General features: G+C 40.4%; 3 protein-coding genes across 4 annotated transcripts in view; 1 reads left to right on the forward strand and 2 right to left on the reverse strand.

Moving 5' to 3' along the window:
* Positions 1-23,190, reverse strand: part of LOC145465016 (uncharacterized) — a 286,590-nt gene that overhangs the window by 71,868 nt on the left and 191,532 nt on the right. The window lies entirely within an intron of this gene.
* Positions 1-23,190, forward strand: part of LOC145465330 (hydrocephalus-inducing protein-like) — a 59,408-nt gene that overhangs the window by 7,491 nt on the left and 28,727 nt on the right. For both annotated transcript variants that reach the window (XM_081449108.1, XM_081449109.1), the window contains exons 11-43: positions 192-259; positions 682-832; positions 1,521-1,652; positions 1,853-1,944; positions 2,051-2,118; positions 2,720-2,952; positions 3,411-3,511; positions 4,351-4,486; positions 4,602-4,649; positions 6,106-6,222; positions 6,655-6,807; positions 6,908-7,011; positions 7,505-7,778; positions 8,375-8,487; positions 9,726-9,876; positions 10,302-10,457; positions 10,607-10,735; positions 11,242-11,301; positions 11,854-11,992; positions 12,595-12,860; positions 13,374-13,583; positions 14,261-14,476; positions 14,832-15,035; positions 15,620-15,765; positions 16,089-16,514; positions 17,127-17,169; positions 17,552-17,698; positions 18,254-18,493; positions 18,795-19,086; positions 19,731-19,985; positions 20,941-21,350; positions 21,964-22,147; positions 22,682-22,904. In XM_081449108.1, coding sequence (XP_081305234.1) covers positions 192-259; positions 682-832; positions 1,521-1,652; positions 1,853-1,944; positions 2,051-2,118; positions 2,720-2,952; positions 3,411-3,511; positions 4,351-4,486; positions 4,602-4,649; positions 6,106-6,222; positions 6,655-6,807; positions 6,908-7,011; positions 7,505-7,778; positions 8,375-8,487; positions 9,726-9,876; positions 10,302-10,457; positions 10,607-10,735; positions 11,242-11,301; positions 11,854-11,992; positions 12,595-12,860; positions 13,374-13,583; positions 14,261-14,476; positions 14,832-15,035; positions 15,620-15,765; positions 16,089-16,514; positions 17,127-17,169; positions 17,552-17,698; positions 18,254-18,493; positions 18,795-19,086; positions 19,731-19,985; positions 20,941-21,350; positions 21,964-22,147; positions 22,682-22,904 — 5,687 coding nt within the window. The remainder of the gene's footprint in view (positions 1-191; positions 260-681; positions 833-1,520; positions 1,653-1,852; positions 1,945-2,050; positions 2,119-2,719; positions 2,953-3,410; positions 3,512-4,350; positions 4,487-4,601; positions 4,650-6,105; positions 6,223-6,654; positions 6,808-6,907; positions 7,012-7,504; positions 7,779-8,374; positions 8,488-9,725; positions 9,877-10,301; positions 10,458-10,606; positions 10,736-11,241; positions 11,302-11,853; positions 11,993-12,594; positions 12,861-13,373; positions 13,584-14,260; positions 14,477-14,831; positions 15,036-15,619; positions 15,766-16,088; positions 16,515-17,126; positions 17,170-17,551; positions 17,699-18,253; positions 18,494-18,794; positions 19,087-19,730; positions 19,986-20,940; positions 21,351-21,963; positions 22,148-22,681; positions 22,905-23,190) is intronic.
* Positions 4,657-23,190, reverse strand: part of LOC145465339 (uncharacterized) — a 191,500-nt gene continuing 172,966 nt past the window's right edge. The window contains exon 3 of the mRNA XM_081449118.1: positions 4,657-5,110. The gene's annotated coding sequence lies outside the window, so the exon portion shown is untranslated. The remainder of the gene's footprint in view (positions 5,111-23,190) is intronic.

Here is a 23,190-nt window from a genome sequence, read left to right on the forward strand (position 1 = left end):
AGACGTGGGACGTGCAGTTAGATGGATCACTGCATATATAATAATGTTAACATTGTACCCTAATTATATGAAAAGTAACCGTTAATTTTATCCCTCTGGTTAAGTATCTTCTAAGCAGCAGTCTGAATTAATGTGAGTTTTGTTACATTTACCTAACACAGCTACATGCATGGGTATGTCTTTTTTTCTAGGAAGGAGAGATCTGGCCAAATTCCCAAGCAGAAATAAATATTAACTTCAAACCTCAAGAAGCCCAGAGGTACAAACCTTGTAATACATACATGTACAGTTCTGTTAAGATGCACTACCCATTCCTACATTACGAAATAAATGGAATAAATAGCTCGTACACAAAGACTTATCTTCTTATACTCTTTCACTAGCTATCACATGACAGTGTATAATTATTAAAGTTATGGGAAACAGACTACAAGCTAATTTTACTCTAGCTGGCTTTTCAAATGTATAACCTGCAATCACAAAGCCTGGAATTTTTGGGTGAAAAGGAAATAAGAAACATTGGGCATCCATCAACTTATGAGACTCCTCTCAGTTTTGTCAGTTAGGTCATGGGCTCTGCTAACAATATTCCTTTGAGTATTTTTAATAAAATGTACTACCTGAGAAGAGAATTTGTGACAGATTCCCAGTGACACTGATTGTGAGTGTTTTTTTCTTTAGTTATGCCAGAACTATCTATTGTGATGTGACAGGAAGAGAATCAAGGCTGCCCTTGAGAATCAGAGGGGATGGCACTGGCCCACAAGTGCATTTCTCTTTGGACACATTAGATATTGGCAATGTGTTCCTGAATTCTCAGCATTCATATGAGGTAAACAGTAATTTCCCATCTCCTTTTTGCTGTAAAAGAGCTATAAGTCATCCAATTAATAACTATTAAGATGATACCATAACTAATGAAAAGAACTGCAAAATGAGATTGTGTTGTTCCAGAAAATATCCATACCTCCCCCACGGAAGGGAATTTTTGCTAAGTCCTCCCCACCCCTCTGGAAATTCCGATTGAGTTTCATACATTTCTTTAAATTTTTTGGTCTTACAGAACCCCCCAACCCCCAGGAAATTCCAATCCCTTCTGTGGGGAGAGTATGGATATTTTCTGGAACTGAACATTGTGCAAGGTCAAAAAAATAAGAACCTGGTTCACTGTCTCAAAGTTTCTAGCTAACAGTGTTGTAAACCTTTTACAGCTTTTTACAAGTTTTACATATTTCCAAGAAATATTTTATAAGCCTTTTCTAGAATATCAAGTGTACTTTGCTTGAGCTGAAATATTGTTTGATGCAAAATACCTCAAAAATGGACTGTCCTGCCATTTATTAGTAAGAGTTCTGGCTACTGCAACCATCCTTTCAAATCAGTGCAGCCCTTCTTCATCTGATCCTGTGACCAGCTGTCCTCCTTTGTAGATTTGACCATATTGAGGAAGATTTTACAAATGTTATAGTACACCTCTAGATTACCTGTAACCAAATAAACTGCTGTCTTATTCCTTGCAGGTTGTTTTGTGCAACAAGGGCGATATAGATGCAGTGTTTCAACTTCTTCCTTCTGATACTCAATTTGGTCCCCAGTTTTCCTTTTCTCCTGCCCAAGGAATTGTCATTCCTGGAGGTTATCAGGCCATTCAGGTAAAAAAACAAAAAACAAAAAACAATTTGCGTTAATGTGCTTTTGTAAGTTTCTAGGGAGGCCTTTTGTACATGATGTTTTGAGTATTAGTTGTTAGAATTCAAACAGATAAAAAGCAAGTGAATTGTACATAAACCAAACATGTACCTCACTAAAAGTGAACAAAGCCCGACTTGATTTACCAGTATATTTTGTTTAGATTCACTTCTGCTCACCCATACTTGGTGATTTCAAAGAAGTTTTTGAGTTTGCTGTGGAAGGTTCACCAGAAAGACTTCAATTAAAGATCATGTAAGTTTTATTGGGTTTTAATTTGTTTTTGATCAAGTTTCTTTTTGTACATGTGTAATTATATATTCAAAGTAGTTTAGTAATTACTGTTTTCTTTGCTCTCCAGTGGATCTGTCATCGGTCCCACATTTCACTTCAATATACCAAAGCTGAAATTTGGTGTAGTTTCTTATGGTAAGTGTCAGATGTTTCTCATCTAAATGTCCATTAAGTACATGCATGTTATTTTGCCCTGAATTATCCCTTTCAAGAGTGTAGATGGTGAAATGGTTGGAACATACAGTAATTCTTGTGGTCAAAGTGCTGTACATAGAACTACAGATTTAAATGTTTGACAACTACTCACAGTTTCCTTTTAATACAATAGCATAAAATGTGAATCAACAAATTTTTAGAAACGGATTTCACTGTAAAAGTTAAGATTAAAAAACAATGACGTTTTGAGCGTTCGACGGAAAATGACCGTCAAATGGTCGAAACGTTGTTTTTTAACGTTAACTTTTATTGTGAAATAACATAAAATGGTGTTTATATATGTGTTGGTGTGGCAATAATAGATGCTCTTACAAAACTGCATGCCAATAAAGCCTCCCTTGTACTTTGTGGAAAAGTTTCTGTTGACACATGATCATGTCCATAAACTGTAATGCGCAGTTTGATGTTTTTTCTTTACATGATTTAAGCCTTGTAGCTATCATTTTAAAGTAAGTAACATACATAGTACAGAGCTATAATATGTTTAATGCTGCAATTTCCACCACACTTCAACTTGCAGGTTTTGTGAATACTCGGTACTGCACTCTGGTGAATACTTCCCTAATCCCCATGACATTCAACTTGCGTGTACCAGCTGACGGCTGGGCCAGTGAGGAAATGCACAGTCGTGACGATAGCCTGATTGACAGTAACCTCAGTGATGTTGGTAGCACCAGCATGCCTTCTCCAAGGGAGTTTGATATTTCCCCGTCAACTGGCACTATTGCTCCTCAAGGAGAGCTGGATGTAAAGGTGACAAGGGTGTCTACTGTTTCTTGTAGATGAGAGGCCAACCATCTTCAGTGTAGGGGACCTTCATCAGGGGTGGATCCATACTGGCTTCCTCTGTTTAACGGAAATTGGGCGGATTTTCAGAATGACTCAGAAACCCTCAGGAATGGGGACTTTTAGGGGTTAAAATGAAAAACATTTCCAGGGGAACTTGGCCCTGCATGGACCCCTCTAGAAGCTTTTGCCTCCCACACTTATTATTTTGTAAACTGGTCATCATTTATCCTAGATCTATGCCTATTCATAGAAACATGTAGTATTGAACAATAGTGATACAACAAGCCTACATGTTCATATCATTTTGATTCTTATCTGTTTGTGGAATGTTGACTTACATGTAGCTGCTTTCAATGAACTTTTTGAAATGTATGGAATAAGTAACTTTCATAAACTTGTGTTGTTCACTTTTTGTTCTCCAGGTGGACTTTGTGTCAACCACTGTCAAAAAGTATGAAATTGCTTTGGTGGTGGATGTGGATGGAGTTGGAGAAGAGATTCTATCACTTCCAATAATAGCCAAGTAAGTTCATCTTTCATGAATTATGTAAGAAATAGAAAACATGTGCAATGTTTCTATTGCGTTATAGAAATCAGAGTGGAAGTTTGGGAGAACAAGAAATGCTGTGGGAACATGAGCCGACACGCGAGTGTTTCTGCCGCTTTTCCGAGTTCTCCCAAACTTTCACAAGTGTTTCTATAGTTAACTCGATAGCAACACAGAGAACATGTCTGTTTCTTTTAGATAATTCCATGCCGGAAAAAAAACAAAAAACACTTGTTTACTTTGATCATCGAAATGTAAATTCTCTTTTCTCACATCATTACGTCAGCAGCTTGTACTAGTTAGACTGTGTTTCTATCAAGTTATAGAAACACAATTTTGAACAAATCAGTGTGCATATTTTCTTTGGGCTATTTTCTAAAAACATTCTGGGTTTTGTCACTTACAGAGGCTGTATTGCTATAGTTCAGAAAAAAAGGCTGTTTACAACTGTTAACCTTATCCTTTCTGATAAATTTCTCAAATTTCTCCCTGTGGTTGTTTTAGTTTAATTATTTTTCAAGACAGGCTGATTTTTAATTCCTTTGTTTGATGTTCATTGCCATTATTTGAAACTAAGGGGAGAAATTTTATGCTAAAAATACATTTTAACTGCAACAAATGTTATATGGCCAAGTGAAAAAAGGCTTCAATTTGGGAAATATTATCTCAATGAACAATCAGATTTTTAATGTGTAATTTGCTGGAGCAAACTTTCTTCATGCCAAGTGACAGATAAGGCTCATGTTAGTCCTTGCAAATTTTGATGCATTTTATGATGCTTATGAGACATTGTTTAATGCCTATTTTCTGGACAGGTGTGTTGTCCCACCCATTACTGTCTCTACACCAATCTTGGATTATGGACGCTGCTTCCTCCATCACCCTTATGAGTTATTAGTCGATCTGCTCAATGAGTCTGATCTTCCTGCCAAATATGAGTTGCTGTCACAGGTACATGCACATTTGCTTACATGTATGTTTTTTTGACCTTTACAGTGAATTGGTGTGGTGTGTGGTTTGTATCAAATTGTATTTAAAATGTGGTATTGAACTCTCCGCTCCACAGGTTGTTGAAGATGTGACACCAATCTTGTATTCAAGTCCTGAACCAAAGGTGAGATGGGAAGGACATAAAGCTGGGTAACCATTTAAATGCTATCCTGCTGCATTCTATAACAGCAGCATACATCCATACTGAACACTGATTTGCTGTCATAGTGAGTGATACATCCATACCGAATACTCAGTCGCTGACGTAGGGAGTGACTGATGAAGTGATCATGAGATGGTGTGACAGTGGTTTCAAACCAGAGACCTTTTAAGGACGGTGCCTACTAAATACAAAGGTTTTTGCGCGAGGTTAGGACCACGCGGAAAAAATAGATCTTTCCAAGGGCTATTGGAATCCAAAAAGAAAAATGGGGATAGCAGGCATTTTTTTGAGATAATTAGCCTTGAGTCTCAAGAAAAATGCTGACATCAGCATTTTTCTGAAAAAGAAGGAAAGCGTATTTCTCCACAGATTTCCTTAGAATTTTCCTTTACATACAGAAAAGCAAACACATTTAAAAAGATCTTTAAACTATATGGCAAATGGTAACATAAAAACCGTGTTTGGTATGTTTTTAACAACAAAATCATTGCAACAGCGCTTTTAGTGTCTCTGACAGCCTCCCTCTGGTTCAGCGAAAATGCAGTCTAAATACCTTTTGCTCACAACCAGCCATCTGCTGGTACATGTTTACAGTTGGATTTCAGTATAATTTTTGACAGATAACAGCTGGTTTTTCAACTGGAAGACGTTAACAGTTAGAGGTTAGCAATGTGCTGGTATTCTAGTGTTCCTGGTTTAAGTACAGATTCATTAAACTTGGTTTGGTCACAGAGAGAATTTTGCTTTCATTTTAGTCGTGCACTTGGTAGCATGGTTGATTGCGTCAATGTCAACCCCAGTGCGCGCGTGGCGCTTAAACCATGGCTTGCTTGATGTGCAGAACGTGTGTGCACTAACAAAAGTACATGTAGGCACTGTCCTTAATATAATGCATACTGTCATCGTTAAGTAAGCTGGTGTGAATATGTGATTTAGACAGGTTGGAGATCTAAAGTTGATAATTAAGGCCAAAATTTTGTTAACTCCATTTAGACCTGCATGTATATTGATCTGTTATGCAGTAAACTGATGAGTTGTTCATAGGTATGCCTGTGAGTTACTAACCAGCATGCAAAGAAAGTTGTGTGCAATGCTTTGGGACCATTGAATTTTGCTGTGGGGCTAATTGATTCTACTTTTCACCTGCTCAACAAGCAAGTGAAGGTTTTTTTGGGCACATTTTGAGGAAAGTCAAATTACCTATTAAGTACTGTAAGAGATAATCATCCAGATCATGCTAGTAAGAAATTTTGGTGGGGGCTATTGAGAATGCCTGCCAGGCTAGTACATCATTGTATCTGGGTCTTCTAACCAGATTTTCTCCTACAAGTTTGAATGAGGACATATTTGTACTTTACAAAGTGACATACAGCATGCTTTGTTTTACTGAAGAGTACTTTACATTGTATGTTTGCAGGGAATAATCCAGCCTCATTCATTCAAGAAGGTACCTCTTCATATAACAGCAGAGTGCCTGGAGGAAGTTACCACAATGGCTTATTTTATGATCTTTGGTAGCAGTGATGCACCATTGGTAAGTTGAAGAAACTTTATAGCATCAAAAAATGCACAAGGTGAGCAGTGTTGTAATCACTTTTAACACGTCCTTGTTAGCTACCACTTTGATTGCAAGAAACTGTTTGTCAAAGGACTAAGTGGTGTATGACAAATACCTGTATTTTTTATCTCCTTTTTTTGAGCTCACGGGTCTGGGTAGTCTCAGGTCTTCATCTTATAGTATACGTGGGTTCTAAGCCAACCAGAAACGAAATTTTACTTTTTATAGATGGCTAAATTGTGGTAGAGAAAAAGATGATATCCAATTTTTTCCATCTCCACCTTCTGACCTCATGTACATGTAGATCTCATTAAGCGAATTAAAAAAAAAAAAATATCTGTCGTACATGTATTAGTATATACTTAAGGTAATAAATACTTACATTTTGAATGTAAACTTATTAAACAGGGAGTCCAGATTCAGTGTGTTGGTGAGGGACCTGTGGTACATGTGACTCCCAGCCATGTTAATTACGGCACCATCCCAGTCCTAACAGATATCTCCAAGATTGTACGACTTTCCAACGAGTCTCTCATTCCAGCCCAATTTTCTTGCTCTATGGTAAGTCAATGGCTGAACATTTTAGAACTGTACTGTTTTTAATAACAGTCCATTAGCGTGTGCCTCTAAATGTGCTTCTTGTGTCTTGTTTAATTTGCAGGTGCATCCAAATTCTCTGTTTTCTGTTGAACCAGCCCAGGGTGTTATTTCTCCTGAGAATGCATTGAAACTTAAAGTGACAGCAAATGTGGATGATACTGTCAAGTAAGGCACTTTGGATGTTTTTTGAGTGACAAGTTAACCTGAGTATGCTGGCCCATGTCTCTCTTTGGGGATGGCTGCTCCACCAAATCTAAGAGAAACTCCGACTGGTCAGTGATTTGAGCTGGAGAATTACAAACAAAGTACATAAATTATACAGCGATCACAATGTTGCTCTACTGTACCAAGACGTGCTTAGTGTTTCTGACTTTTTCTCAGCAAGGAGAGATATTAGGCACATTTGTGTGGGGCTGCATCAAACTTGGTGAAAAGTCACGAGACATTTTGGCAACAAATTAAAAGGAGCCTCAAATTTCAGTGGCCCGTATGGTAGAATACTACATACTAAATTGTACATAGTAACTAAAAGGTGTAAATAATACTTCATAATTTATATTCTGAAACTGCCATCATCAGAGGGTAATCATCCAAAAAATTATCATTCAAATTGTTTGTCAACACCTGCTCTAGTTAGAGTATATATTTTTTATGCTAGATTCCAGGACAAGTTGTCAATTAACATCAGTGACAGTCAGATCCAAACAGTCAGCCTCATGGCGTATGGCTCTGGAACCACCATTGTCAGTGACCCTCCTTTAGCCCCGGCCGTCAAACTGGGTCCTCAGTTCAGTTGCCAGCCGGTAAAGAGGTGGTTTACACTGACGAACAGTGGGCGTAGGCCTCAGCAGATCTATTGGACAACTGAAGGTTTCCTGCCATACAGGACCAAAAAGAAAACTGAATATAACCCAGATGACATGAGATTCCAGGTAAGATCTTAGGAAGGTCATAGCATCTTCGTGTACTCTGGAACACACAATAGAGCTGTCTTTTAGATACAGATATAGGCTAGGTTATGGAAGGTGTCAGGAAGACAGTTACCAAAGTGTGTGTGCGCCCTAAGAGACATTAAATTGAATTTGAAAGTTATGCGTATGATTATCACGTGTACAAGTTAAGTTACATGTACTATTATATTTGTGTGTAGAGTTGACGGTTTTTTATTTTCAGCAGGAGTTGTGTCCTAGAGAGTTTGGTGCTAGTTTAGGGATTACCGTGTTACCGTTTTGAAAGCGTTTTTGGCCTATTAAACATGCTTGATTATTGAAGAGTTCTCTGTTTACCACTTTTGAACAGACTGAAAGAAATATGCATCTTCTGCCCCATCATGTCTACTTATTCACTACAAGTTGTCATGTGGAAATTCCAATTAAGCTGTATACATTTCTTTAAACTGTTTGGTCTTACAGAACCCCCCACCCCCAGGAAATTCCAATCCCTTCTGTGCGGGGAGTATGGATATTTTCTGGAACTGCACATTGTTCTATAATTATGCATTTCTTAATGAAACTGTATGTTTCTCTAGGGAGTGCCACCACCTGCTGATCCCCCCAGGCCAGTCTTCCAGCTGACTCCTGACCGAATGGTTCTTCATCCTGGTGAGAGCCAAAAAGTACAGCTTGAAGGCTACTGTGAAATGTAAGTAAACCAGCAGTTTTAACCACTTGTTGACTTTGTATTGAAAGTGACTGCCATAGTTTACCGTACTATGCCAACAACAATGTTTTTATTTGACTGCCACAAAGAGATGTGCGTTCATACAATTTTAATTTACTTCAATTCACTCAGAATCTGACATTTCAAACATGAACTCTTTGTTAGTTGTAACAGATTACCAGGGGTTTTATTAAGGGCCGGGCACTGAGCAAATTGACCGGCTGTGAGGATGATTTTGTGCGCCTGGTTGGAAGTTTTCATATAAAGAAGTTCAGTTCAAAACGTTTTGGTGTCTGTTAGAATCAGTTGCTCTCCTGCTGAAAATGTTAATGAAAGCCCTGGATTACCTGTCAAAAGAACATGTGATCGGATGAAGGACTACACTGTAATTTCTGACAATTCTCCCAGGGTTTTTTATGATATATTTTCCTGAAACACTACCATGGCTTAAAGCAGGGTTGTCACAAAGTTTTGAAGTAGGCAGCTATAATTCGTTGCATTTAATTGCTGCAACAGGCACCTGATTTTGCATTGTTTTTTCTTTAAAGAATAGGCCACGCTTTATATATCAATAATTAGTATATTCTCAGCTCCGACTATTGCATTTCTAGCTCTCTGATTGGCTCAAAAACTCCGACTATGAGCCATTAGTCGGAGTTTTACCTTATATGGAAAACAGTGCGCCAAGTTTAAAAATTTTCCGCTCTGTAAAATTGTTGAAATAAAAATCGGCGGCAAAAACCCGATTAAGAATATACTAAAACAATTATTCCATTCGACCTTGTTGGATATGAAGTGATCATAACCAACTCGCGCTACGCGCTCGTTGGTTATTTATCACTTCATATCCAACGCGGTTTCATGGAATAATTGTTAATTATTCTAACATGGCTCCGAGGCTTTCAGGACAAACTTCTATATTTGGTGTTGTTTTCTTCGTATTCAAGTCTCTTTTGGGAATTAAGAGACAAAAGAAACTAAAACATTTACAGTTATGACCCAAAAGCCTCGGAGTCATGTTAGAATATTGATAGATCGAACGTGGCCTATTAGAAGAATGGCCAGCTGATTAGCTGGCTGAGATCATAAAGTTGATGGCAATTGTCGCCACCAGTCAGCTACAACCTTGCTCAAAGTTTAATTTTACCATGCACAGAACAGCATAATTACTAAAGTTAACTAAATTAACTAAAAGCAACTTCACTTTCTGTTTGTTAAAGGCCACAAACCGTGAAGGAGCGCATGTTCTGTCATGCTATTATAGGCACCAGTACTGGCAAGGAACGTATTATGAAGGTGGACGTTAGTGCTGAGTTTATCAACCCACTGCTGTCTTTTTCTCAGAGAGATGTCAACTTCTGTGTCATGAAGGTGAGGAAAAGAAAAGTTTGGTTGTTGAATTAAAGTCAGTGGTTTCTTTACGAGAGACTTCTGTTCCAGAGTGTGTGATGTTCTTAGTGAATGGATCAGGAAAATGAGCGTATTATTGTTTGAGATTATGTTGTTTGGAACAAGTTCTGACAGGCTGTGTTGAAAAAAAATTAAAGGAACTTATTGCAAGAAGTACAAATCAATACTCTATAAAGGGATTGTCTGGTGAAAAGAAAATGGAGATGTGAGAGGTCATGAACCATGTAACTTTACACACTCGAAGCTCGAATGATGTTTTAAACTTTGTGCATGAGTATGTTTATTTACTCAGTATTTTTTATGTACTTATTTGAAGATAAGAAATGGCTTGTGTTATTCCAAAGCCAAAGATTTTATTTCATCAGATACCTTTTTACTTATTGTAGTATCCAGAGAGTACGCTTGAAGTGGAGACCAAACAAGTTATGATGCACAATGTGTCGTCACTCCCCCTCACAGTTGTGTTAGAGGCTACTTATCCCTTTCAACTGCTTGTAGAGGATCCACGCTGGGCGCCTATCAATGTCAAATCTTCTCAATCGGTGAGTTATTCTGCCGCTGTTTGACTAAAGTTGTCGTAGAACCTAGCAAGTCAGTACAACCGGTTTTCATGTGGACCAAGCAAAAGTGATGCCGATTATGAGAGAATTTATGTTCCCTATAAAAGTTATTATTATTTTTTTGCTTATAGGAGGTGTCACTCGGTGTTGGTGAGAATATTCCTGTATTGATCCAGTTTGATCCCTCCTACAAAGAAGACTTTGTGACCAGAACCGCAGAGAGTCAGCTTGAAGTATCATTTAAAGAACATCCCCAAAAGGTAAACAAAATGTCTTTTCTTTTTTTTCAGACGTTCTAGCTATAACGAAAAAACACTCAGTTGTAGTCACGAAAGCTTGAAATGACTTGATAAGTTGATTGATCATTGATTCATGTTGGGCTGATGGGAGAACAATTTAAGTTGTAGGCAAGGGCGCTGTTCATTTATCCTCTGTCTGAATTTTTTTTTCGCAGCTACAAATGTACCCTTTATTTATTTCGTACTCGAGCTGTGTTCACTGATCTTGATACAGTCGAACCTCCATTTGCGACCGCCTCTCGTAAGCGACCACCTCTCCTCAGCGACTAGTTTTCCACAATACCAAACGTTTCCAAGTCAGATCACTATATTTGGAACCTCTTGTAAACGACCACCTCTCGTAAGCGACTACCTAGGCTTGACATTTTGGGTGGTATACAGCCGAACCTTCCGTAAGCGACCAAGCTTTGTTAGTGTACGGATTTATCTTTAAAGTTGTATTACAATGTTTTGTTACCTTTTTACAGGACTTCGTGAATCTGAAAGGAGAAGTGTTTTTCCCTAACCTTACATTTGAGATGGAGAAGGTACGTGACGAAATTGTGGCACAAGAATGTGTCTGCCATCCTGCTTATTAGAGACCTGAACTTTCTTTACTTTCTGACGTTAAATCTATGGATCGGAAAACAAGCGTTCTTCGTTTTGGGTTCCACTTGCTAATTTATGTGGGCAAATTTTAGTGTTTGATGCAAATCAATGCAATTTTAAAATGTAACGCACAACATATCTGTTAGCCCAGCTTTGCCACTGTTTTGCTTACACATAGATAGCAGTCATTATGTAGCGCTCTTCTGTTAATTCTTCTGTGGATGTGACGTGGCCAACTGGTTTAGGGCGCTGGATTTGAAATCTGGAGGTACCTGGTCCAAATCCTCCAGCCTACCGCTATGTGGATTTGTTCTCGCTAGCCCCGAGTTCAACTCCTCAACCGTGTTGTCTAAATAGCCAACTGGTCAGCCTCCCACCAGTTGGGATTCTTAATAGCTTGTTTTCTGTTTCATTATCTGTTTCCTTAGCCCAACAGTGCTAAATACAATTGATAAAGTTATTTATTTTTATTTCATTATTTTAAATTGCAGGTTGACTTTGGTTGTATTCTGAACGATACAGAAGTGACGCAGGTGGTAACAGTGACCAATCACAGCCCCATGGACGTCAAGTACCGGTGGAGCTTCATTGACTCTGCTATACAGTTCGAAAACAAAGAGGAAGATGAAGGTTTGTATCAAGAGCTCAAAATACTGATTCTCCTCTCTCATTGTCATATATTTCTATTCTCCCAATTGGGAGGATTTAGTGGTATGTGAAAATGTCCCTTAGATGAAGATTTTCCTTCAAATATATATGAAAAGGAGGATAGCAAGTGAATTGGAAAGTTGATCGAGAAGGCGTCTTTCCACGTTCCTTTTTGCCTTTGTTTTTCAAAATGAGATCTAGTGGAAAAAGGAATGTAGCTCAGTGCCGGCAACGGGGTAATCTCACCGGCTGAAGTACAATTTATCACTCGCTTAAATTAGATTTCACTAGAAATCAACGACTTGGTGGCCAGAAAAGCCAGTTGAGCTTGTTCATGAAACTGCGTCTGTATCTCTTTTCCATAGCTACATCCCTGATAGAAAACCTTGCACTTTAAATTGAGTTCATGTACAGTGATATCGGGCATATTTTCGAAAAAAAAATGTCTTGTACCAAGCGCTATTTTGGAACGAAGACATAAGTCAGAGATGGGCAGAGTGAGGATAGTAAACATGCGGACAAAATGGACGAGAGTTGTGAATACTTACTCACTAACTCTAAACCCTTACTGGTCTTGTTTCTAGGAATTGGAGGTGAGGTTGATGATGACAGCCAACCAGAAGACGGCAAAGAAGGAGAAGAACAAGAAGTGCAAGAAACTGACAGCGTGACCATTGAAGTACCTGATCATCCTGGCTCGCCGCCTCAGCCTGCAGAAAATGCCGCCGCGTCATCACAGGGAAGCAGACCTTCCACTGCTGAGGAGCAAAGGCAACGGGAGCCAAGCCCAGCCAATCAGCTGACAGTACCTTGGGGACAGAGTGGATTGATGGGTATTGGAATTGATGAGGTTGGTAGGATTATTTCTCAAACTTATCAAGTTTAAACAAAGGAGAAAGCGACCGTGATGGTGTTTGGAATAATATATCAAGCACGAAAGACTGTGTTTGACCAGATTTCCAAACACCGAGAAGAGAGTTGAAAATACGACGCGCAGCGGAGTATTTTTGACGAACTTCGAGGTGTTTTAAAGTGTGGTCAAACACGGTCTTTCCTGTTTGATATAATACATCAATTTATTCACATAAGTGGGTTATTCCAGTTAAATAAGGCCCTTATTTACCAAAATAGAAATACCATACCAATATGGTAGAAAAGGTTGTCCTCTGGCTTAAGTGTAGATCTTGGTAAAAGATTGAACAAGTTACCCTGAAATGCCACTCAACAGAATTTAGAAGTGTGATGCGACTTTTAGAAATATCAGTGCGAGCCAGAGAAAACGTTTCGTAGAAGCTTTACATTTTACCTTCTAAAGGCCAGTATCAAGAAATAACCATGTTTATTGTATTGTGTTTATTTGCAGATTTTTGACATTCTGCCGTTGTACAGCACCCTTCACCCACACGAGAGCCAGAAAATACAGTTCACCTTTTATGGTCATGCCAACATTAGTTCCCAGGCTGTTGCTCGCTGTTCTGTCCACGGAGGGCCTGATTATGATATTGAGCTGCTGGGTCAGGCTTCCTTGGTGCAGTACTTCTTTGATCGACAGGTCGTTGATTATGGCAAGCAGGTAGATTGTGGTCATTTGTTTATCCTAGTTAGCCTGCATAACCGGCGGAGGGAGAGTGCGTTTTTCACCTTCCCAACCACTTCCCTACTTATTCCTGCAGCGCAGGCTATCCTAGAGGGTGTTATGCGAATTGGAGTGTCCTTCCGTCACAGATACTTGTTGCTTATTTGGCTAATATACCTATGAAATGCGTGGTTTCTTTTCTTGTGCTTTTATTGTGCTGTGCGTGCTCTTATTGGTCAATAGCTATTGAGGGAAAAACCACATCTTAGATGTACGGGGATAAAAACATGTATCAGTGTTATACTAATTTGTTGAGGACTAACTAAAGAATAAAATAATAGGAATTGACTCTTAATTAAACTACTCCCAGAGATGGCGCTGAAGTCAATTCTCACATTTTTATCGTGTTAGCCTGTCGACAGAGCTTGGTTGTTCCCATTCAAATGATAGCTGTTAAGCAGTACCGCATATTTTTTGTAGTGTTGCGTGTTGTTCTCTGTTCTACAAAGTGCAATTTGAGATATGCGTTCAGTTATGAACTTGTGTGCTTTGGGAAGTAAATGAGACCATGGGCTAAGCGGAAGGTATGCGGGGTGCTGATGTGTAATAAATTATAACGCGCAATTCATTGTTATATCTATCACCATACCTTTATTTTATTGTTGTTTTGTCAGCTGTATGATCAAGCTGCAGTTGCCGAGATTGTCCTCCACAACACCGGCAAAGTGGGCTTTAATTTCGTAGTGCTTAACGTGGACAGTGGCAATAAGCTCCTCCCCGGAGCCCCTAATGTCTCACCAGTTCAAGGGCACATCAAGGCCCTAAGTCACCAAAAGCTTACTGTCAAATATCTTCCTGGTGTGCCAGAGAAGTTTGAAAAGACATTTCAGGTAAAGAATCTCCTTGTTAAAGACACTTTGTAACGTTGTTGTTGGTCAGGTTTTTTCATTGACCATAAAATGGAAACGAGACCTCAAAATAATAGATTAGTACGGTGGAAAAAGCTTAATACAGTTGAACCCCACCATTTCGAACTGTTAGGGGAAACGAAAAACAGTTCGAAATAGCGGGCGTTCGGAATGGCTTGTAGTAAATGACTGAAGGGCAAATCCGAGGGAAATGGTTTTGAGTTCGAAACAACTCGGAATTCGAAATGCATTTTAAAGTTATAATTAAGCCTGGAAGTTCTTAAATTGTTCTACAGCGACTCCTTTTGACTCTGAATGTTCTCTTGTGTTTGCACAGGTCCGAGTTGCACACTTTGAACCAAACAAAATTACCCTAACAGGGGAGGGCGTGTTTCCACGAGTCATATTTGACCTCCCTCCGGACAAAGAAGACTTCCGGTACGATGAATTAACTCGGCAAGTACGCGAGAGCCTGGGAAGAGAAAAGTCCAACCTGTCAGAAAAAACTGTGGACGATGTGCCGTTCAGAGCTCTTGCAGATGTAAGTACTGCATGTCATGACAGCTTGTAGCCATTCGCTTGTACAATCCAAGTGCTTGTGTTGTTTGGTTCAATGGTCTCAAAAATTAGTACTGATCAAGTGATTGTCATTCTCAATTAGCGGCCGGTTCCCGAAAATAGACCATTTTACAGTTGTCTGCTGAGTGATCTGGCCTTTGAATGGCAGCGAGGCTGCAGGTGACCTTTTTTTGATACAGACCTCAAGCTATTGTTTTGTAAATTAAGTTGTTTTTATGCTAACTAGTTTGCATTTAAATCAGAAGAGCACAGAGGTCTGTATCAAAGCAAGGTCACGTCCAGCCTCGCTTGCAGTCATAGGCTAGGCAACTAAGCACAGAACTGTAAAATGGACTATTACTGTGAAAATTTCTAGTCACCTTTTACAAAGTTTTTGGTTTTTCAACGTTCTCTGTCATGATCTCTTCGTCAACATATTCTTAGATTAACTTTTCTGAAAGCAGTATATTGGATGAAACTTAAAAAAATAGTTTCTGTTTAATCGCGTTAACTACTAGATTTGAAAGAATCGTTCAATCTATAATTTGTGGTATGAATTTTGTTTAGTCTGTTGGTGATCTCGGGGTTCAGATGGAAATTGAAAGACTGCTGGTCAAGCAGTTCGCCTTGGAACAGCAGGAGTTAACAAGAACCACCTCCCTAGTGCAGACCTCTGGCTCTCACCGAACGGCAGCGAAGAAACAGCGACCCAAGTAAGCTGTTAAACCATACTGTTACTAAGGTTAAAATGTATAAACTTCAGTCTGAAAGTTGCTGTTCAGTAACAGCTGGTGTCGTTAGTTTGTCATCATTTATTTTGCCGTGAATGACGAATATCAGGACAGTTCTCACTGAAGATAAATAGACACCTTTATTTAAAAGTAAAAAGTTAAAGGTAAAAATTTCAGGGTAGTCCCATCAGGGAGCTTACAAAGCATCTCTGAGGTGACTGAATAAAAATCGTGATAGCTATTGGCCATCTCAGCCCGGAAGAGTTCCAAGATATAAAGTGTGCGGCGTTATCACTGTTTTTCAGGGCTCAACTGATCAGTTATATCCTGGACTTTGGTTACGTGGTTTATGGCACAGTTCGGTCACACGTGGTCCGAGTTACCAATAATGGCTACTTCCCAGCATCATTTGCTCCCGAGAGGGCGGCCTTATCAGGCAGCGGATTTGGAGTAGAACTGGACCGAGTGCGCAATCTCCCTGGTGAACCCGATAATGAAAGCGTTGAGTTCATGGTGACCTTTGACCCTAGAGCGGCTGGTCTTCCCATGGGACCTGTTGATGTGCACGTGCCTTTTCACGTGCTAAGCGGGCCATCATTTGGATTGAGGATCAAGGCTGTAGTGACTATGCCAGACATGGGCGTGTCCACAGACTCGTTAGACTTTGGTGTGGTGGAGTGTGGTAACAGCAAGGTCATGACCATACAGCTGCATAACAACCAACAAGTCAGGTGAATACAGGCATTAGAAGACAGTCTGTCTATATAAGCTTTATTTCGCTATCGTGAAAAGCTCATAACCTTAGCTCAGTACTTAATTCCACAGTACATCGGCGGCGTTTTCGTTGGCGCAATCTCATGACACTAGGTTTCCAGACATCTTGTTGGGGCCCTGCTTTCAATGGGAACGAGGTTGCCTTGCTTTATCCTCTTAACAAGCTATGGGCGCTTGTGCAGTGGACACCAGTGTAAAGCGTGCACAAGTAGCCTTTGCAAAATGCATGGTGGCCCCCATTTGGGATGAATTCTAAACTCGCGCTGCAAGTTATATGGCCAAATATAATGTCCGTATTTAAAGCCCTTCGCAACCCGCCCCCCCCCCCCCCGAAAAATGGTCTGTGCCTCCTGAAACAAGTAAAGTAATAAGATTTGGTAGTGTGATGGATAGGTGAAGTGTGATGCTACCTGCTTGGTTTAGAAAGCTTCTAACCGTGAGGTCGCTGCATTTTAAAGAATGGACTAAGTGTGGGTTGTTGTGTGCCCTTGAGGGTAGACAGATTTTTATGGTAATAATTGGGAAAATGTTACTATACAGTAGGTAATTGGTTGCCTTATTATTCGTAGGTGTGACTGGTCATCTGAACCTCCAGAAGAAAAAAAGAAAAAGGTATTTTTACAACATTAGATGCGGTTACTTTCAGCCCTCTCTCCCACAGCTGTATACCTTGTAACGTCGCTGTCATTCACACCCTTGTCGTCGAGGTCGCGGAAAAGTTACAGAAAGGGGGTTGGAAACCTTATTGGAGTATACATTGATTTAAGAGACTATGATCATCATCTCTTGATCTTGATTATTTACTCATTTCATTGCTGAACTATCGGTGGGTTTATTTTATTCATGGATTCTACAAATATTTCCCAAGAAAGCTATCTGTCCGCGAAATTTTTGTTTAAAATACACTGAAAGTAATAACCTTGGCTTGACTTGTACAAGTCGTCCCTTGGGAGAGCTGAGAATTTAACCGTTTTTGTCAACTTTTGTCCGGTAGTCTGACAAGATGATTCCACTTCACCTCCGCAAGAAGCTGCGTACGGAAAAACCCAAACCGAAACACTTTGAGGTCATGCCGCCCATCGGCTCACTGATGCCTGGTCAGCGGATTAATGTTCAAGTCAAGTTTATGCCCACAGAAGAGGTGAGAGGCTGTTTTTTTTTTGGCGGGAAATTAGATGTACAGGTCATATGACGCTGATTTTACAATCAGTGAAGACTTACGCCCCGTCCACACTACGCCGAAGGAATTTGAAAACGGAGGTTTCACTCTGAAAACGCATCAAATGTTTTCCGTCCACTCTACTCCAGAGGAATTTAAAAACACAACAATCACCGGTCATTTTGGATTTATGTTTGAGGAAAACTCGGTCAGGGAAATCACGTGATTATCGTGACGCTATCGTTTTCGAAAAGCTCCATTTTCAAAATGCCTTCCGTCCACACGAAAACGAAAAGCCGGCGTTTTCAAGTACTTCGGTTTGAAGAGCGTTTTCGAAAAGCTCCGTTTTCGTGACGGATTAGTGTGGACGGTAGGCCTAACTGTAGAAAAAAAGCTGTCCACCGGCGTAGTGTGGAAGGGGCCTTAGGGACGTGCTCAGTTTGTCAGAACACTACTGGATAATTCAATATTATTACAACACGGTAGTGTGTATTTTTCAGAATATTATCTAACTGTTGGCTTGCCTCCTTTTAACAGATCTCCTACAGTCAACGCCTTGTTTTGCGGATTGCCCAGAGTTCAAGCCGTCACGTGATCAGCGTGAGCGGTCGGGGGAATGAGCCCAAGTTAGAGTTCAGCTCCACCCTGATTGAGTTCGGCCCAGTTCTCCCTCATTCAGCTGGGGACGAGAAAGAAGTGATCGTGAGAAATCCTTCCTCGTTTCCAGTTGAAATTTACTCTTTGGAGTTCGACAAGCAGTACTTAGAGGAGGAAAAGGTATTAACGTTATTACAGAAATTTCTTTCTCTTAAGTATTAGTTTGTATGCAATAGAATTTCCTAAGAGATTTCCCCTATGAATTTCTTTATGAAAGGGCTTTGTCACGGATGCTCTGCTTGAAAATCTTCGTTATGCGTCCCAGTCTCCCCCAGTCTCAACCATCTTCGGTTCTTTGTTATTTCTAAAGCGATTTCCCAACTTAGTAAATTATTGCTGTTCGGTTTGCTTGGATAACCATGTGAAGGTAGTTTTGCGCTTCGCACAAAAAATTACAATTTGCTAATGCTGTCATTTGCAGATGCTTCGCACAATGAAAGGCTATGATGAATACAACACCATCTTACTTCCGCCGCGTCTACCAGGAGACAAGCTTCCTCAAGAAGTGATCGACGCCTTCAATGAGCAGCAGAGAAAGAAGGAAGCGGAGGAGAAAGAGAAGGCGGCAGCTGCAACAGCCCAGGCTGAAAAGGTAGCGCAAGAAGGAGGAGAAGGTACTGCCCCTCCTGTCATTGCTACAGTGCCACCTTCTACCTCAGGGGCACGGGATGCCGGCAAGGCTGGAAGTGATGTTGGTGAGGGAGTGAAGGATGGTAAGGAAATAGGCCATGGGATTAGAACTGTTTAAGACTTAACTAATATACTAGGAAATAAGTTTAATATGGACCCTGTCATCATAAGAAGCAGATATAGTTGTAAAGAACAGAGTCCTTAGGAAGGACAATTTTAATTTTGTTAGTATGGGCTATCTTTAAAAATGCTTACTGGTAGCTATTTGCCTTTACAGACTTCAAGTTGATAAATAACTAAACATTTCACTTGCCCGCCGACGCAGCTCAACAGTTTCTTTAGAAACTAATACCTTTGGGTGTGATTCTTTGGGAAAATCCAAGATTGGATTCTTAAATCCGAAAACGGATTTTGCGTTTCGTTAATAAACAGATTTATCCAAGATCACTCGGATCGTGGGGCATCAAAGTAACCGAAGAATCCCTACCCAAAGTTGATTCATCGGTTCCTTTGAATTGATGCATCGTGATCCAGTGATCTTGGAATATCCGTTTTTGGATTTTAGAATCCAATCTTGGATTTTCCCAAAGAAACGCATCCTTTGTTTATATTTCTGAGAGATTTCTAACTGAATCAGTTTATTTCGCTCAGAATCTGTAAATTAAAGGAGCCATTTCAGTTTCTACCAAATTCCAAGCGACTCGATGATTTTATTCTGTCGTTACAGACAGCAGTAGTCTTGGTGTCGGCGAACTGGAAATCACTCCCGTCTCTGCCGCCATTGCACGGTACCTTGGTATTGACTTGACAGCTGAAGGGAGGGCGGCCCGTAATAGACGTGGTATTTCTTTAGTCGTACACGGTGCACCCTTGTCTGGTAAGACGGCCACCGCTGTATCTCTGGCTAAGATGTACGGAGCAGCTCTTTTGACCATTGATGGTGTGGTTATAGAGGCGATATCTAGTGGAAACACTTCTGCTGGTAAGAGTTTTGTTTACTGCGTGTGCTTTTCAGAGTAGTGCTCGATAGCGACTAGTACAGAACTATACACACTTATGCAAATGGGGGGTAATGTAATGCACAGGAGTGAAAAGAGGAAATAATTTCATGCACATTTTGGCAAAAGTCTGACACGGAGTTTGTTAAATCGCTTTTATAGCCTGCTCATGCAGGATAAGACAAACCATGGTTATTACTGAGCCAGGCGGGCTTGAAGAGTAGTCATAAGGCATATCTCCTCCTTCGGGCGTTTTTAACACCCACACGTTTTATCTAAATATCTCCTTAATGTAAAGTGCTTTCTGTGTTCCATGTTGCCTAACAGTCATCGCTTTTGATGTCATATCAGAAGCTGTAAGCAACTGTGTTCCGTTTCTGTGCAGCACGGGACAAAAAAAAAGGTTGGCTTCCGACAGGAGACGCAGATTTTGTTATTCCTGTGACACAGATTACAGTTGCCTACTAGAGTATGATCGAACCAATTTATCTTCCTTAGTATTGGAAGTTGTTTGACTGAGCCTGAAAAGTCGAGAGAAGTTTATCATTTGCTAACTGTAGTACCATTTTCGCGGAAATTTCCACTTATCTATTATACATTTTACGATAACTGCAGAAATTCTCGCGCGCTCATTGGCTAGTTTTTATTGTCAATAAGCGGACAGACACATGAGTATATAATTTATGCGATGCGTCAACGAGCGAGAGCGGACAATTTGACAATGTGTTATCATAAAAAACAAATTGATGTCAGTTTTTGATGCGTCTGTCCTGTCATTGACAATGAATTTCGCCATAACGTTGTCAAAGTAGTCTGCTATCTGCTATCGCCTCGTGGATCCACAGCTACTTTGATAATGTTATGACTAAACTCATTATCAATAACAGGACGGACGCATGGAAAACTGACGTCAATTTGTTAATCTTTCCGTTTTTTTAGCTCAAAGAGCCAAGGAGTTATGTGCTTCCGCAGCGCGAGCAGCCAAAGAAGCCGAACAGACGGCTGAATTGCAGCCGAACCAACCAACAATAGGACTGAGTGTGGAGGCTGTAGCTGCCCTAGGTGCTGCAAGTGGACCAGCAGCTTCCACTGCAGGATCGGTCACCGGAGCACAGTCATTCCTGGGTAAGGATCGCAAGACTTCCACCATAGCTGGTGGAGGTCTCCGTGGAGGAGGTGCTGGCAAGAACATTCCTCAGCTCCAGCAGTCGCCGCCTGGTACTCCACCTCAAGCTGCGCCTCTCGGCCGGAAGCTGAGTGTCAGTGCTAGTGTGGCTGGTGAAGATGGACTGTACAGCTGCCTACTTCCTGAGGACTTGCTTGTTGAACTTCTCGCAGAGAGGTTTCAGGTATGTTCCGAGATGCTGTTTGATTTGATGAGGAAGTAAGAGTTGAAACCCCCACTTATAAGCCAATGTTTCGCCGGCCGTGGAAAGCACGCAACAAAAACATCCCGTGGGTAGGGTAAACAGTTTTTTGCGGACCCAGGGATACTAGAGACCTTGTAGTAAGGCGTAAAAGTAAGAAGCATTGTCCGTGTGTTCGTGGTAATCACGTGCCAGGCTAATTTAGTTCCAGCAGGTCAGCAGCAGGGTAGAGCGAAGGATTTGAAAAATAGATTGGCCGAATTTATAGTAGAGACGAATTATCCGACGTCGAATTTATATTGAGACACGATTTATCCGTCTGAGATGACTTATCCGTCTCAGATGAAGACGGGCTGACAGACGAATCAGTTGGAGACGAAGTTGGGCACATAATCCGTCAAACACCGTATTTATACTTGGACGATTGATCTGCCTCAGGAAGACAAGTTACCCATCTCAGACGGATAACTCGTCCCATTGCTTCGTGATCGGTCATCTACTTGTTCAATCTGAGAATCCCCCCGCTGCCGAAGCTTACGCATGGGGAGAACAGTAGTCGAACAATAGCATTATGAAGTACTTTTATTCTGTTTAGTTGAGTGACTGTCAAAGAGGAATTGTAGTGGACGGTCTGGAATCACTGTTCAGTCCCAACATGATGGGTTCAGCCAATGCTGTTCTCCGAGCCTTTAACAACCGGAAGTACATCTTTTTCTTGACGTTGATGTTAGATCAGGCCAAGCTGAAGGCTGTGGAAGAAAAGAAGAAAGAAGAACAAGGTTAGAATTTTGTGCGATTTTGAGGGAAAAACACTAAGTGCACGATGGAGAGCGCATGATAAACACTGGTCACGTCTAAAACAAATATTTTTATTAGGCCGATGGATCTAAAGTTTACAACAATTTGTCCGTGAACACAATCGTTAACATTGAGAAATTCTCTTTGCTTAATATGCTTCAAGCATTTATTGAATTGACAGAATGAGTATTTCCACCTTCTCATTGAGGCTGCAGCACATACAACTGTAAGAGCTCTGTTTCATTTTCTCGCTGTTGTTTTTTTCGGGACATGTTGACGGTTCAGTGAAATAAACAAGGAAATGAATATGAAATAAACGTAAATTATGTGGTTTTAATATTTAAGTCGGTGATAACAGGTCAAAACCCTTGGTTGTGAACATTCAAGTTAAAGCTTAATTTTACCTTCATGTGTGATTGTTTCCTTGTGAATGCTTTTCAAAATGAAATGTGGAATGTTTCGCTTTTTGACACGAGCAACTATTTTTAATGATTTTCCTGTCGCAATTTATTCAGCCAAGCTTGAGAAACAAAAGGAAGAAGAGGAGAAGCGGCGCCTGGAAGAGATGTCTGAAGATGAGTACGATGCGCTGACTGAAGAAGAGAAGGCTGAGGTGGACAGGAAACACTTGGAGCAGAAGAAAGAGAGAAGAAAACGAGAACTAGAGAGACAGGAGAGGGAGAAGAAAGAGAGAGAACTGCAGGCTTTGATGGAGGAGAAGCGACTTGAGGAAGAGCGGTAAGTCTTGTCAGGCAATTTCTCTTTATGTCTTCTTTCCGTGTGGTTTAGATCTCACGTAAACTTGCGCCGTGCGAGAGTTTTACTTATGAGTTAATATTTATGAGATTCCGGGTCGGACACAAACTACATGCAAGATTCGCCGTAGCATAAGCCCAGACATTGATGACTCGAAACATTTCCTTTTGATAGGAAGCCCTTGCTAAAAAAAAAAAAAAGAAGCCTATCGAGAATGCTTTTGATTAAGAATAATACAGACAGTCCAAATTTACTCCTCAGACTACGT

Source organism: Orbicella franksi, chromosome 13 (assembly GCF_964199315.1).
Source record: "Orbicella franksi chromosome 13, jaOrbFran1.1, whole genome shotgun sequence".
In the NCBI taxonomy this organism is placed as follows: Eukaryota; Metazoa; Cnidaria; class Anthozoa; order Scleractinia; family Merulinidae; genus Orbicella; species Orbicella franksi.